The sequence below is a fragment of the Eptatretus burgeri genome, chromosome 15, assembly GCF_056783735.1.
Source record: "Eptatretus burgeri isolate ZD-2024b chromosome 15, Ebu_testis_v1, whole genome shotgun sequence".
Classification (NCBI taxonomy): domain Eukaryota; kingdom Metazoa; phylum Chordata; class Myxini; order Myxiniformes; family Myxinidae; genus Eptatretus; species Eptatretus burgeri.
In genome coordinates this window covers 42,331,600-42,347,144 of record NC_140975.1, presented here as the reverse complement: position 1 = coordinate 42,347,144, position 15,545 = coordinate 42,331,600, and the positions used below count along the sequence as shown (strand labels likewise).

The window sequence follows — 15,545 nt, the reverse complement described above, 5'->3', positions numbered from 1 at the left end:
GCCACGATACACGCTCTTCTTCCCTCCTCAGAAACATACACATTTCACGGCTCAGCCGAACAATCAATGGCTCGCGTCTTGCTCCAGCACGTGGGCAAATTCACACAGCACGAGCATGAGATCCGTGCAGCCTTCTTCATCATGTCGAGGAGAAGCAACCGTAATGCCCTTCTCTTCCAACCGCCATCTCCTCACTCACGTCACTCTTGACCGAGTCCCTCACATCCAAAACAACCCCACAAAACCATCTCCTCTTCCTCCTTGTTTCTGATGTCATGTCCATCAATCATCCACCTCCAGGCATGCTTTGTTGGCATGAAACCGGGAAGGCGGGGCTTCTGCCTGCTCGTCACGTTTGGCTTGCTTGTTGTTGTTTTTTAAGGACATGATTCCTGTTATTGCTGGCTTGTAAATGCAAAAACGTAGGAAAAGGTCACGGGGTAATCACATACAAATTTGGGACAAATTAGTCTTGGACCCCACCTAATAAACACAGCACCCCCCCCCCCCCGATATATATATATATATATACATATATATATACATACATATATATATATATATATATACATATATATATACATACATATATATATATACATATATATATATATACATATATATATACATATATATATACATACATATATACATACATATATATATACATATATATATACATACATATATATATACATATATATATACATACATATATATATATATATATATATATATATATATATATATATATATATATATATACATATATATATATATATACATATACATATATATATACATATATATATATATATATATATATATATATATATATATATACATGCCTGGTGTTGGCGAAGTGGTTAAGGTGGTGGGCCAGCTTGCTGGTATCCTGTGTCGGAGTGGCGACCCGTTTAGGATTGTGCCCAATAGCCAAGGAGACTGCTTGGGCAGCACCAACGCTCTGCATAGAGTATGGTCCCGATGGATGGATATATATATATATATATACATACATACATACATACATACATACATACATGTACTGGTATATATCCTGGTGTTGGCGCAGTGGTTAGGGCAGCGGCTTGGGATCCAAAAGGTCCTGAGTTCAAGCCTCGTTGGGCCACTGAATTAATACACCAGGGAGTTGACTCAGCCTGTCATCCTTCCGAGGTGGGCGAAATGAGTACCAGTATACTGGGCCGGTGTATACCCTGGTTAAAATAGGTGTACCATATCCCTGTGTCGTAAGAGGCGACCAGGGTTGCGTCAGGAAGGGCATCCGGCGTAAAACATGTGCCAAATACTATGCGGATCATACGGATGATCCGCTGTGGCGACCCCGAACGGGAGCAGCCGAAAGATGAAGAAGATATGTACTGGTATAAAAGCCCGTCAAAAATGATGGGTTGGAATTATTTTATTCAAAATATTCAGAGACCCCGGTGTGTACCCCGATCAGAATAGGTACACCGTATCCCTGCGTGTCGTAAAAGGCGACAAAAAGGGTTGGCGTCAGGAAGGGCATCTGGCCATAAAAACATCGCCTCAAAAGGAAACCATGATGAGTACAACTGATGGGCAGGTTACAGCCCAAAGTACCCCGTGGGGGTCCTCATCCCCTCTCGTTAAAACTCAAGGTGGGGAACCCGATCGAAGCAAGGGAGGAAATTTTTCCATTTATGATGACCAATCGTCTGATGCCCCACGTGGAGATCGGTTTCTGAGGTTTGGTACATGGAATGTAGGGACAATGACAGGGAGATCTGGAGAAGTGGTTGAAACATTGGTCAGAAGAAGAGTGGACATATGTTGTGTGCAGGAGACACGGTGGAAGGGAAGTGGTGTGAAAATGGTGAAGGGAAGGCAGGGACAGAAGTACAAGTTTATGTGGCAAGGGTGCCCGGAAGGCGTGCATGGTGTTGGTGTCATGTTTTCTGAGGAGTTTGTAGACAGTGTAGTGAGTGTGACTAGAGTGAGTGAAAGGTTGATGATGGTGAGAATCGTGATCGGAAATCTCTTGGTGAACGTCATCTCGGGATATGCCCCGCAGGTCGGTCGAAGCGATCAAGAGAAGAACATGTTCTGGTGTGCGATGGAGAAGTTGATGGAAAATGTGAAAGATGAGGAAGTTGTTGTGGTTGGAGGAGACTTGAATGGACATGTGGGAAGGAGTCCAGACGGTTTTGAGGGAGTCCATGGGGGTTATGGATATGGTGTGAGAAATGGAGAAGGTGAAAGGATCTTGGAGTTTGCTGATGGAGCTGATTTGTTGATCTGTAATACTCAATTCCAGAAAGCGAATAATAAGCTTATTACATACACGTCAGGTGGGTTGACGACAACCATTGACTACCTGATGGTGCGTCAGCGAGATAGGGGAAACCTCCGGGACACAAAGGTGATCCCAGGGGAGGAGACTGTTTCGCAGCACCACCTGGTTGTCTGCGATATAAGGGTGAAAGGTGCGCAGAGAATTCGGCGGGTGAAGTACCAACCGAGGATGAAGGTGTGGAGGTTGAAAGAGGTGACAGTGAAGGAAGCATTAAGAGAGAGGCTGAGTATGGTTGAAGATGATGTGGTTGAGCTTGAAAGTGGTTGGATGTCAATGAAAGCTAGTCTATTGGGAGCCGTTGGTGAGGTATGTGGATGGACAAAAGGACCACCGAGGCACTCGGAAACATGGTGGTGGGGTGATGAAGTTGGAAAGACGATTGAAGAGAAGAGGAAGAAGTTCAAGGAATGGCAAAAGGCAAAGGATACGATGGAAGAAGAGGCAGCACATGAAAGTTATAAGGAAGCCAAGAAGGCTGCAAAGAAAGAGGTTGCAAAGGCGCAGGAGGCCCATAGGAAAATGTTCGGAGAACGCTTGGATTCGGAGGAGGGTAAGAGAGCGGTATTCAGGATTGCAAAGCAGATAGCGAGAGAGAGATTTGATGTGACGGGGGTGAGTTGCTTGAAGGATGAAGTGGGACAAATCGTTGTGGATTCAGATGGAATTAAAGGAAGATGGAAGAGATATATGGAAAGGCTGTTGAATGTAGAAAATGAATGGGATAGAAACATCGAGAGTAACCCAGTTTTAGGACCAGCAGAGAAGATAACTGAGAAGGAAGTTGAGGAAGCTAAAAGAGCAATGAAGAGTAGAAAAGCAGGAGGGCCGACGGGAGTTGTGGGAGATATGTTGAAGGCAGCGGGAAGTTGGGGTGTGAAGAGAATGACAGAGATCTGTAATCTGGTGGTGAAAGAAGGCCGCATTCCAGTGGATTGGGAACCGAGTACCCTCGTCCCTCTGTACAAGGGGAAAGGTGACCCTCTGGACTGTGGCTCCTATAGAGCAATAAAGTTATTGGAGCATGGAATGAAGGTATTGGAAAGGGTGTTGGAGAAGAGGATAAGGAAGAAGGTAAAGATTGACGAAATGCAGTTTGGATTTATGCCAGGAAGAGGAACGACAGATGCAATTTTTATTGTAAGGCAGTTGCAGGAGAAGTACATGGAGAAGAGGAAGAAGTTGTTTTTGGGGTTTGTTGATCTGGAGAAAGCATTTGATTGGGTTCCACGTGAAGTTATGACATGGGCATTGAGGAAGTTAGGAGTGGAGGAATGGTTGATCAGAGTAGTGATGGCCATGTACGAGAGAGCACGCACAGCTGTAAGGACGAAGGATGGGAACAGTGGTGAGTTTGAGGTGAGGGTAGGAATGCACCAGGGGTCGGTACTAAGTCCACTTCTATTTGTAGTTGTGATGGAGGTGCTGGCTCGAAGGGTAAAGGAGGGTTTACCGTGGGAGCTGCTGTATGCAGATGGTCTGGTGTCGATTGCAGAGAGTATGGATGGACTGAAGGAGAAGATGAACAAGTGGAAGGAATGTATGGAGGCAAAAGGTTTGAAGGTGAATATCGGAAAGACGAAGGTGATGGCAAGTGGTAAAGCATGTGGTGAGGTGGAAAGGACTGGGAAGTGGCCGTGTGCTGTGTGCAGGAAGGGTGTCGGAGTGAACTCCATTCAGTGTACAATGTGTGATGAATGGGTTCATCGAAAATGTAGTGGGGTGAGAGGGTCATTAACCAGTGTGGCAGCTACATTCAAGTGTAAGGTGTGCATCAAGGGAGCAGCAGATGAAGGAATTGTTGAGTTGGATCTTGGAGATGGTGTGAAGTTGGAAGGGGTGAAAACATTTTGCTATCTCGGAGACATGCTGAATGGAGAAGGTGGATGAGACTCTTCGACGGTTGCTAGAGTGAGATGTGCATGGAAGAAGTTTCGGGAACTGAGTGGCGTGCTGACAAAGAGGGGAGTGTCGTTGAAGCTGAAGGGAAAGGTGTATCCTACATGTGTGAGGAGTACGATGATTTATGGGAGTGAGACATGGGTACTGAACATGGAGCAGCAACAAAGGCTGGAAAGGGTGGAAATGCGAATGGTTCGGTGGATGTGTGGAGTATCGTTGAGAGAGAGCAAGACAAATGATGACTTGCGGAAGATGATGGGAATAGAGTCTGTGATGGAGGTTGTGAAGAGAAACAGGTTGAGATGGTTGGGTGATGTGTTGAGGAAGGATGAAAGTGACTGGGTGAGAGGAGTGTTGGAAATGAGTGTAGTCGGAAGTGGAGGACGGGGAAGACCGAGAAAAGCTTGGCTAAATGTGGTGGAAGAGGAAATGTGGGCAAGGGGATTAAGAAGGGGAGATGCAGAAAACAGGGTAAAGTGGAGAAGATTGTCATGGGGCCCGCAAGGCTAACCCCTGCTTTAGCGGGGAAAATGGCCTTTAAATGCGTGGTGTGTGTGTGTGTGTGTGTGTGTGTGTGTGTGTGTGTGTGTGTGTGTGTGTGTGTGTGTGTGTGTGTGTGTGTGTGTGTGTGTGTGTGTGTAAAATATTCAGAGACTGGAAGATATGTTTTGAAGCAAGAGGCATTATTTTAAAACACTACATGTGCAAATGTTACCCTATTTTCTTTATATTCTGGGACATTTCGTTTTGATAGTACAGCCTTGTGAGCATGCCAAAGTCTGAAGCCTCGGCCTTACATCAGGTGTGATTTTATCTTCTTTATTAGACATCCCACAGATGTAAATGAACACTCGTTTTACTCTGCATACGTTGCACATCATGTGCAGAGAATTTCACCTTCTGCACCTTGTATTTATTGTTGTTTAAAAAAAAAATTCTGTACATCGCTGTTGATTCCCGGTTGCAAGTCACCATCTACATTTACAATCGAAGAGATGCAATTACTCTTCTATGAAAAATGTTTTTTTTTTTATCCCAAAAAATAGACCGTAGTGAACAGTGGTGTTAAAAGATTGGCTTTTAAAACCCTACTTAAATCGTCCTTAAGAAGGGGGCCAGAAAAATACACAGACACACATTGTGTTTTATATAGGTATATATAATGGGGTAATGCTATCTGTCTGTCTGTTCCACCCTGAAACATGGAAATGCTCCTCTGAGAGAAAAAAAAATTTCGTAAAAGTGGCTTCAAATTAATCCAAACCTACAGGAAAATTATCAAATTTCTCATCAGACCAAAAAAAATTAAATAAATAAAAATTGAACCAAGGTGGTGTATAGGTGACAGACTGTTGCTTCGATCGTTCACAATTTTTTTTTTCTTTGCTGTTATGAAATATATAACCTCCAATTTTTTTTAGCTCTTTCAACCAGTGCAAGAATAAAAGGCTTCCATTTTTATATTGTGGTAGTTTTTCCACAGGCTTCTGCAAATTAACTAATAAATGTCAGGAAGGCGAGGGAGAGAGGAAAAAAAACAAAATAAACTTACACAATCGACAAGCATGCGGCCAAGCTCTCGGGCTCCAAAGACCGTTTGTACAACATCAATAGGACCAGTTGGCCGATAAACATCCACGCTGTGCACCTTCTCTTGTGGAGGCTTGCCTGTTCCCAGAGACAGCACAATGGCTGGATGTACAGCCATGTCCATTTGACCCTCTGCTTTCAATGCTTGGTTGACCTCATGGATCTCTGTTAGAGCGTCGAGAGTCGGGTTATTGGCCAAAAGGCCACCATCCAAGAAGCGGCCCATCTGTCGAAAATAAGTTGGGGCTGCACCAGAAGATCGAGCAGCCATCCATACGAGCTGGTCTTGGGGAGTTGGGAGAACAGAAATCGGAAGCGTTTTCAAGATGTTGGAAAATGTGAGGACGTTTCAAGGTTTGGAACAATGGCAGACTTTTTCAGGAAAGAACAATGAGAAGGATGGCATTACCTGAGGGTTGTGTGACTGGCTTAAATGGAGTCCGAGGGCAGTAATGAGGTTCATGCCCTGTGTTGGGAGGATTGTAGTTACGGAAAAGATGCAACTCTGCAGGGTGACGATCAGCGAGAACCCCAGTCAAAATCACTCTTGGGTCATTGAAGATATGGGGAAAGAACCAAAAAGACAGTCCATCAAGTTATAGTATTCCTCTAAAACAAATAAATGTGGAAGCCAGGTGCAAACGAACCTCAACAAACCATTTTCAACAGATGAGCGACACAAGGTACCTTTGAATATTAAAAGGTGTGCACATATGTGGATAGTTCTTAGGCTTATACTTATCTTATCTTAGGCTTATACATTATACTTATCAACAAGTGGTATCTGGGCTAACCATAGAGGAAAGCTGGCCCCAAAAGTCAGCTGCAGACTGGGCTCCACACTGACTAGGGCCAACAAAGCTGAAACATGTGTCCGTGGATGTTCCCTCTCCAGGGTGGACTGGTCTATAAAATTGAGAATTAAATCCTTTTCCTAGCATTGGCTGCAATACAATCCTATGGATATGTATGGGGCTATAGCTCTGCTGAGCTCATTTCTTAATAAGCGGATCCTTTGCAACTATTTAGCCAGAAGAGAGTTTTAAAATTTAAATTGTTCCTGATTGCTCCCAGAACTGTTTTATGTACAGAAGAGAGGTAATTGTGTGGCAGGCATTTTCTGTTGGTCAGGATGCATGCAGCAATTGCTGATTTAACACTTGCTTCCTGGTACCCATTATCATAATGGGGTTGTGGTCTGATCTCGATTATATATATATATATATATATATATATATATATATATATATATATATATATGTATAAGGACATTTACATATATGTATGTATGTATATGTACATATATATATATATATATATATATATATATATATATATATATATATATATATATATATATATATATATATATATATATACATACACACACACATATACAAACATACAACCTGTTTCACCAACAGAAATCGGAAGACGAGATTTACAGGCCGAAATACAGCAACTCACTCAATTTCACAAATATTTTAATTCAATGGCTACCCCTTGGAATAATATGGAATGCAGTCTCCCACCTGGGTGTTTGTATGTCTGTCATACGAGTGTTTTCTCCAAATTCCTCACGGAGAAAACGCTCCAGAGGGACTGAGTCGTAAGGACGGCTCCCCTGAAACACTAAATCCTTCATTCGAAAATAGAGTGCGCGGAGGTACACGAGAGTTTTTCCTGGGTGAAAGGAGAGAACGAAATGAGACAAGGGACGGTTGAGAACAATTGAAGGCACATAAGAAAATGCTTGTAGAGTATTTACATGTCTGCAGACCACCGACAAAGACAAGTACACATAGCAGCTGCTCCATCTCACCGTGAGCAATGCCCAATGCAAGGATGGCTCCTGTACTGGTACCCGCGATCCAATCAAAAAGTTTTCTTGCAGGACAACCAGCTGCTTTCTCCACAGCCAGAAGTAGCTGAATCAGTACCAGACCACGTATACCTCCACCATCAAGACAGAGTACCCGAGCACCACTGCACCAATATACCATACAACGGCAATGTGCCAACACGTTTCAACAATTGACACATTCAATGCATATTGATTTGGGTGATGAGCAAATTCTTATTGAAAAAAAAACAACCAAAAGCAAAAAAAACCCTTCATTAGTTACAACAGTAACCAAAATCCACAATAACATGGAAAGGTTTAAAATAATTAAATCTGACTATTTACTTTGTCATTTGAGTTGGCCTGAGAACTTCTCCTATCTGAGTACATATACTTCGAAATTGTTTTTTGTATTAACACAGTTCGAACTTTCATCACATGCACGACAAATATATAGTAGACTAGACGACCCGTGAACCCGTTGGGACAGCGGTTGATGAATAAAATCATTTCAAGAAAAAAAAAAAAAGATAGCTCAGGCAAACTATACCGCCGAGGTTGTTTGCATTGATCAAATTCTCCCAAAGAGTCCTGAACTGAATCGGGAATTGATTTTTTAATAATTTTTTTCGTTGCCCGATTTGAACGAAACTTGATATTGCGCATCAATGTGAAAAAAAACGGAGAAAAGAAAGTCGAAGAAATAATTGTGCGTAATCTTCGATAACACAATTTAATTTATTAATGAACACGGAAGTATTAGATCAAAATGGCGATGTTTATTTTATGCTTAAAAATAAATTGTTCTTTGTCAAAACTAAATGTTTGAGATTTTAAAATAAATTATTTCAAGAAAAAAAAAGATAGCTCCAGCGAAATATACCGCCGAGGTTGTTTGCATTGATCAAATTCTCCCGATGAGTACTTGACTGAATCGGGAATTGATTTTTCAATAAATTTTTTTCGTTGCTCTATTTGATCGAAACTTGATACTGCACACCACAGGCGAATGGTAAGTAAGGTGGCCCTAATTTTTTTACGCTATCGTGTACCGTTTTGGTTGTATTTCAGTCACATACATATACACACACACACACACACACACACACACACACACACACACACACACACACACACACACACACACACACACACACACACACACACACACACACACACACACACACACACACACACACACACACACACACACACACACGATGAGAGTCTTAGTAATATACGAGATGACCCGTGAACCTGTTGGGTTCCCATTTTGACAGCGGTTGATGAAAAAATTAATTTCAAGAAAAAAAAGAAGACAGCTCCAGCGAACGATACCGCTGAGGTTGTTTGCATTGATCAAATTCTCCCGAAGAGTACTTGACTGAATCGGGAATTGATTTTTAATAATTTGTTTTGTTGCCCGATTTGAATGAAACTTGATACTGCACACCGCAGGTGAATGTTGAGTAAGGTGGCCCTAAAATTTTTGCGCTATCGTGTACCGTTTTAGCTGTATTTCGGGAACATATATACATATGTATATATACACACACAAGATGAGAGTTTTAGGAATACATAGATCGATGTCAGACCTCAATGTACTTTCACATGAATTACAAGGATATTGGTGGAAAATGGAAAAACACAGATAGCATAGGGCATTTGAACCTGGGTTGACTGCATCATGAGTCAAGGGTTCACATGGCAACACACTTGGCTCGTGACATTGGGATCCCGGGTTAAAATCCCATAAAATTATATCCTGTCGATTTGTTGATTGTCTATTAATCCTCTTGTAAATTCAATGAAAAGTACACTGATGTTTCATGTCATTATCCTACACATATGTACAAGCATCTCCAAGAACCCTAGAACCCAGATGAAGAGGATGACGTGGAAGTAGAGGGAAGAAAAGAAGGAGAAAATGGGGGTGGAGGGAGGGGGCAATCAGGAGTACAAACCTGGGGGTAAATTATTTGTTTCACCAACATACCAGATTTAAAGGCCGAAATACAGCAACTCACTCAATTTCACAAATATTCTTAATTCAGTGACTGCACCTTTGTTACAAAGGATTTAATTCTCAAAGCATGCAATTATCTTTCTGCACCTGATCTTAATGTAGTCACACCAAACATTTAACTTTAATCCTATTATTCTCTCAAATACCGTCCTTCAGCATCCTGGGAACCATAGGGAATATGAGGAAAAGTATCACACAGCGTTCGCTGAAAATTTTCAGCTCAGTGCAGCTTTATCAAAATTTCTACAAAACAAATTCAACAACTTCCCACTGGAGAATTGCTATGGCATCACAAAAAGCTTTTTTATTTTTAAAAAGCTCTAATAAAGCAAGGTTGGTTTGGGGATAATGGGGGGAAATATTCAAAGCAAGAATGAGAATAACAAATCACCGAGGTTTGGGTGCACCGTCCACAGTGTCAAAACCTTTGCTGAGAGAGCCAACAACTGCAGAGATTGCGATAAAATCCTCAAAACCTAAACAAGGAAGTGGGTTTTGGTGGTTGAAGGAAAAAGGAATTGAAAAATCATACAGATAAGCCAAATAAAGAGATTGGGACAGCCGAGAGACAAAAAGCCAGTCAGGAAATTAAACAGATGGTTGGGGTTAGAAAAAGTTCGGAACACAAAGTTTTCAGTGTCAGGGGTGGGGAAGGAGAAACACTGGTGGAGAACCAAACCAAGAGGGAAACTCCCAAAGAATAATGAGATTGATTTTTAATTTTTTTCCAGACATGGAAGGACGCAGAAAAGGGAAATAAAGAAAGTAGGTTGAAAAAGGAAGTTTCAGGAAGATGCAGGAAAATGGCTGGCAGCCTGGATCATAATGAAAGGTACCTATTCCAGGTGAGGCTTTGACAGGAGGGGGTGGTTGTATGGGAGGGGATTGAGATGAAAGGGTAACTATGCCGGTCGGTAGGCAGCGAGAGATCCCCACGTTGTGAAGAAATGAAATCAGGATCTCACGGTTGGCTCCTTTGAGGATGGGATGCAGGGATTGAGGTTACAAGGCGTATGGAATGTTAGTTCTTGTTTTGAGACTGCCATCTATACAAAGCGTTGGTCCTTCCCTTCCATTACCCTGCCCAACCTTCTGTATTTAAACTCTCATTTTGACAGAATAGAAAAAAAAAAATCCTTTTCATTAATATTTAACAGTTGACCTGTTTATCATGGTCTCTATTGCCAGGTCAGCAGCACAAAGGGCTACTTTTGCAGCATATTCTGCAAGGTATTTTATTAACAAGTGATAGGAAGTGCAACAGCTGGCTTTAGCATCTTAATATAGGACAGCCTGCTCTTTTATGCAGCACACCCCTTCAAACACCAACATTGGGATGAGTTTTTGATAGAAATAGAGTTAACAGGATCAAATCCAAAAGTATTGCATTGGCCTGTCTGACCTTCCCCTCTGAGCACTTGGCTCTTGTGGCTGTGATCCCAAGTTTAAATGCCATAAACTGTGGATTTGGCAATTGTCATGAAATCCTTGAAATCCATTTGAATATGTATCAATGTCTGAATGTTTTTGTCCTGCATGTCATACATATACAAACTCTTCGATGAGACTTGTATCAATGTAGAAGTAGTTCGACTTATCGAATGGAAAATAACAGAATCCAATTGCCATCACCTAATTTACTTTTACCATGAAATTGACTTTTAACAAGCCTAATAATTTCAAATTTTTTACCATCGTAATCTCTACCTGCTAGTCAACTTATGTTACAAGGTCAACTTCACTGTCTTTGACTGTCAACAAGTACCTGTGCTGCAACGAGCAGCTAATAGGCCTGGTGTTTCTCCGATCTCGTTTGGCTTGTCCATCTCAGCTCCAAACACTATGAGAGCTTTGATCAGTGGAAGGTTATCAAGCTGACAGGAAGGAAGGAAAAACCATGGGAAGATAGTGTAGATTTCAACAACAACCCCCAAAAAAAAGAGTTCATTGTAACACCTTCACCCATGCAGTCTTCAGATAAAGGACATGGGACCAATATTGTTACGAATATGGCAGCCATGAGCACTCAACATCCAGGTCCTATAGATCAGTTATATTGGTAAGTATGTGTTTTTCGGTAGGGTCCCATCATATGTTTAATGGGAGATTAATTGTACGTGGGCTGTGAATTATTTTATAGTTAGGATTTTTACACCACCAACAACAACGACAACAACGCCCATTTTCGCTTCTTCACCACCAACAACTACAGCTATTACTACTACATCCACTACAACAACGCCACCTTCCCGCACTCGACCGGTCGCCATTACGCACGTGTTTTTGGCTGAGGACGTGGGCGGAGCCTTCATCGCCTCGGGTCGAAGCTCCGCTCTGAGGAGGGACAGAGAGCGTTTGCTCCAGCCAATGAGCGGAGGACGAGCACCACACGTGCGCCCCAGCCAATCGGCAGGCCGCCACGAGCCGCGTGACAACCCACCGTCCAATCAGGAGGCGAGTGGCGGGGGGAAGAAGCCTCTCCCTCTTCAAGAAAGCAGAGAGGACGGCAGTTCGGAGGATCATGGCGATTGCGGCAGACGGTCGGAGATTGGCTTGGTCCGGACCAGTTTTTTGGGAGACCGTGTGATCGTGGCGACTGCGGAGGGTTCTGCAGACGGTCGTGGTGACACAGCACAGTGGTGGGAGCGGTCTGCGGTCCTTTGGAGGGCAGGTCTGGTAGTCGAGCAGCCAGGATCCTAAGCCGTGGACTTCGGGTCATGGGTTCGAGTCCCACCAGTGGTTCGGAGTCGGTGTGGCTGCACGAAGCGGACAGGTACCCCGGCCCGGCCTGACCGAGATAGACCCACGGGGTCCAGTTCTTTTGGGTGTGTGTCTGTGTCCGTGGGCCCCGTCTGTTAAGTAGAGCTGTTTCAGTGTTTTCTTTTCATGATACCTTTTTTTATTCATGATAACTCTGCTCTGTGTTCCCCTCCCAGATTATTGTTATAAATAAATATCTTTTGTTAAATGTTCCAACTCATTTCTGTGATTCTTTCATTGGCTTAGCATGGTGCGTGTTGAGAAATAGCGAAGCAGTAAATTGTTCACTTGGACCGACAGGCGTCGGTAACCATCCGCTGGGGTCACGCACGGTTCGAGCACGGTAACGGCTCGTTCCGCTCGAAGCCTGTCGATGGTGTGAATTCCCCGGTACACTTTGCCGCGTGGGTACTTAGGTATATTGAAGTTTGGCAATTAACCCTACCCCACGTGGTCAAATTATTGTCAATTCATTGTCATGTAAGGGGCCCGTGCCTTTCGAACTTATCCGAGGGTCACAACCTAAATTCCGGTGTGTTCGGTGGAGCCGACTACTGCTCCCCCTAGCGGTCGTGCTTGCCACCAATACCCGGCACCACAACAATATGTCCTATGAGCCATGATTTTGCTGAATCTCGATACTCAGTGCTGTGAGTGTGAGTGGCAAATTTGATTGGTCGAAATGGCATAATATTTTGTCCAAGCACGACAAAACTGGAGAATTTTGGAAGTGGCATGAAGGTTATTTGTGTCCTTCAGTGTTCAAATGTATAATTCAAGTTAGGTAAAAAGTTTTAAAAGCTGTAGGATTATTTTTCTTTTTTTTGAAGTTTACCCTGATTGATGCAACGTCTTTTACACCTTATCTAACATGTTAAATTAGTTATCCGTGCCTGTTCTTCGAGTCTTTTATGACATCCCTCAAAAGAGTAGGTTTCCTGTTTGGAATGATTTTCAAGTTTTATTTGACTGCCAGACAGGCAGAAAGACTAAAATATTACCTTACGGGACGAGATTCCGTAGAATTTGCCAAATTTAGATCCAAAGTACTGCTAAACTGCAGGTTCGTGTTCCAATTCCTACAGAGTTAAAAATATAAAATTTAATTGAATTTAAGTAGTTCCTCGACTGACATCTGGAGACAGACAGATTGAACCAATTGCTTAACCCAACTTTTCGCTTCATGCATGGGGTAATAAATATTTAAGACTAAAGGCAGCCAAGATATCTAAAGGCCGTAGCAGTACATCACCTAACAACTCAATTACATGGCAAGATGCAGCATCTATCCTGCATGGAAATGTGCAGTGGTGTATCCCCATGCTTTGCATGTCCTTATGCAGCAGTGCAGCCAGATGGTGGTCTAACCCGCATGGCAATGTGCAGTGGTGTATCCCCATGATGGCCTGCTGCATTAGCCTCTGCTCCAGCGGCAAGGAGGGCCACGGCACAAGAAATGCGACTTCGCTTGACCATCACATGTAGAGGGGTATCTCCAGTGTGGCTACGTGCCTCCACCTCTGATCGTCGTTCTGTCAGATATCGCACTGCCTGGAATCCATAAAACATGGAAAAACAGTCAACCTTGGATAGGCAGTAATCTATAACATTTCCAAATGTACTTTTAGTAGTTTATCCTCAAAAGGAAAATGGGTTATTATGTCAAATATCTCAAAACATTTCCATCTATACTCATAAATGTCAGTGTGTGCGTCTCCTCCATAACTGCGAAAACATAAAAAACTAACAGCCTGAAAGTTTGCATGCATACGAAGAAAACTCCAAAGGAGTGCATGAACGAAAACTGGGTGTTTGGGTAGATTTAAACATCCCTTTTGAAGATAATTTACAGCCTCATTTAATCATCCTTTATCAAGGCTTCATCCTTGGTCAACCTCTTGGGTGAGCCCGCCATTTTTTGGGGGGCCTGCTCAACAATGCCTTGACTTGGAATAGCCCACAATGGTTTCTTAACGATAAAGTGCTCAACCAATCTTTTTTATCAGTTTCCTCATTAGTATCATCGAATGCCTCATTTTCATAACTACGAATCACTATCTACATTGTAATGCTTATAAATGCCTGGAAATGCCAGTGTTTGTGGCTTTATTTCATTTCCGCACATACAATAAAGCTCTAGAATCTCTTAACCTGAGCCAAATTTCAAAATTTAAACTGCTGAATTTACTTCAGATGCAATTCCAACTGCTTGAAATAAAAGATAAAAGTGTTCATTTGTCCAATTCGGACATTGACATTATGGGCGTCTCTGGGATAGTGTTTGTATAACCGATCGCCAATTGCTTGCCAAGTCAGCGTGGTCTTATTAAACACCATCTGGAGACGACCGCAGTGTCAATGTGCGAATTGGACAAATGAGCACTTTTTCTTTTTAGCAGTTGGAACGACTGCCAAGTTCAATTCCGCAGTTTAAATTTTTTAATTAGTCAAATTCGCACATTATTTGATGTAAAGTTCATTTGTCCAATTCACACATTCTTTGATACTCCGGACGTCTCTAGAATGTGTTTTGTATAACCCAGCCAGCCGTTCTTTATCAACCATTTCATTGGAATGCATAATAGTGGTGGGCAGAATCTATTTCAACCATGGAATTAAAAGGAATAGAGTAGCGAACAGGAATTGACGTCAGTTCTGAGTAATTCCGACTTCATAGAAAGAAGCAATTTTTTTTCGGGGAAAATGATTTTCGTCCCTTTTGGGCATGTTCGGTTACACAGAGAGGAGATAAAAGGATTCCGTTGAGAGCCACATGTTGGCTACGAGTGTAGAGGAAGTCAGTAAGCCATGTGTAGAATTGGCCTTGGATGCCATCGGCAGAGAGTTTGGAGAGCAAGGCGGGATGCCAGACTGTATCAAAAGCATGAGACATGCACAGACAGATGGCCCTGATCTTGTGACATTGAAGGCCTCTATCCATTGTTGGGTGAGTAGAAGCAGCATGTCCAAGGTGGAGTGATCTGGTCTGAAACCAAATTGGTGATTTGAGATGAGGCCGTTGGAGAAAAAGGAAGGATTTCATATCAACTGCAATGATGGATTCCATGACCTTCCTGATGAATGGA

At 42.6% G+C, this 15,545-nt stretch overlaps 1 protein-coding gene across 8 annotated transcripts in view; it reads right to left on the bottom strand.

The window, feature by feature from the left end:
- The window catches only part of PLA2G6 (phospholipase A2 group VI), a 34,229-nt gene that overhangs the window by 6,140 nt on the left and 12,544 nt on the right, over window positions 1-15,545 (bottom strand). For 7 of the 8 annotated variants that reach the window (XR_015051924.1, XM_085858104.1, XM_085858102.1 and 4 more), the window contains exons 7-14: window positions 13,828-14,010; window positions 11,465-11,573; window positions 10,536-10,673; window positions 10,091-10,175; window positions 7,653-7,816; window positions 7,363-7,513; window positions 6,240-6,376; window positions 5,793-6,115 (exon numbers count right to left, since the gene is read on the bottom strand). Coding sequence is in view for 7 of the 8 variants with exons in the window: in XM_085858104.1 (XP_085714230.1) it covers window positions 5,793-6,115; window positions 6,240-6,376; window positions 7,363-7,513; window positions 7,653-7,816; window positions 10,091-10,175; window positions 10,536-10,673; window positions 11,465-11,573; window positions 13,828-14,010 (1,290 nt within the window). In the remaining variant the exon portion in view is untranslated. The remainder of the gene's footprint in view (window positions 1-5,792; window positions 6,116-6,239; window positions 6,377-7,362; window positions 7,514-7,652; window positions 7,817-10,090; window positions 10,176-10,535; window positions 10,674-11,464; window positions 11,574-13,827; window positions 14,011-15,545) is intronic. The other variant, XM_085858105.1, reaches the window with a different exon arrangement.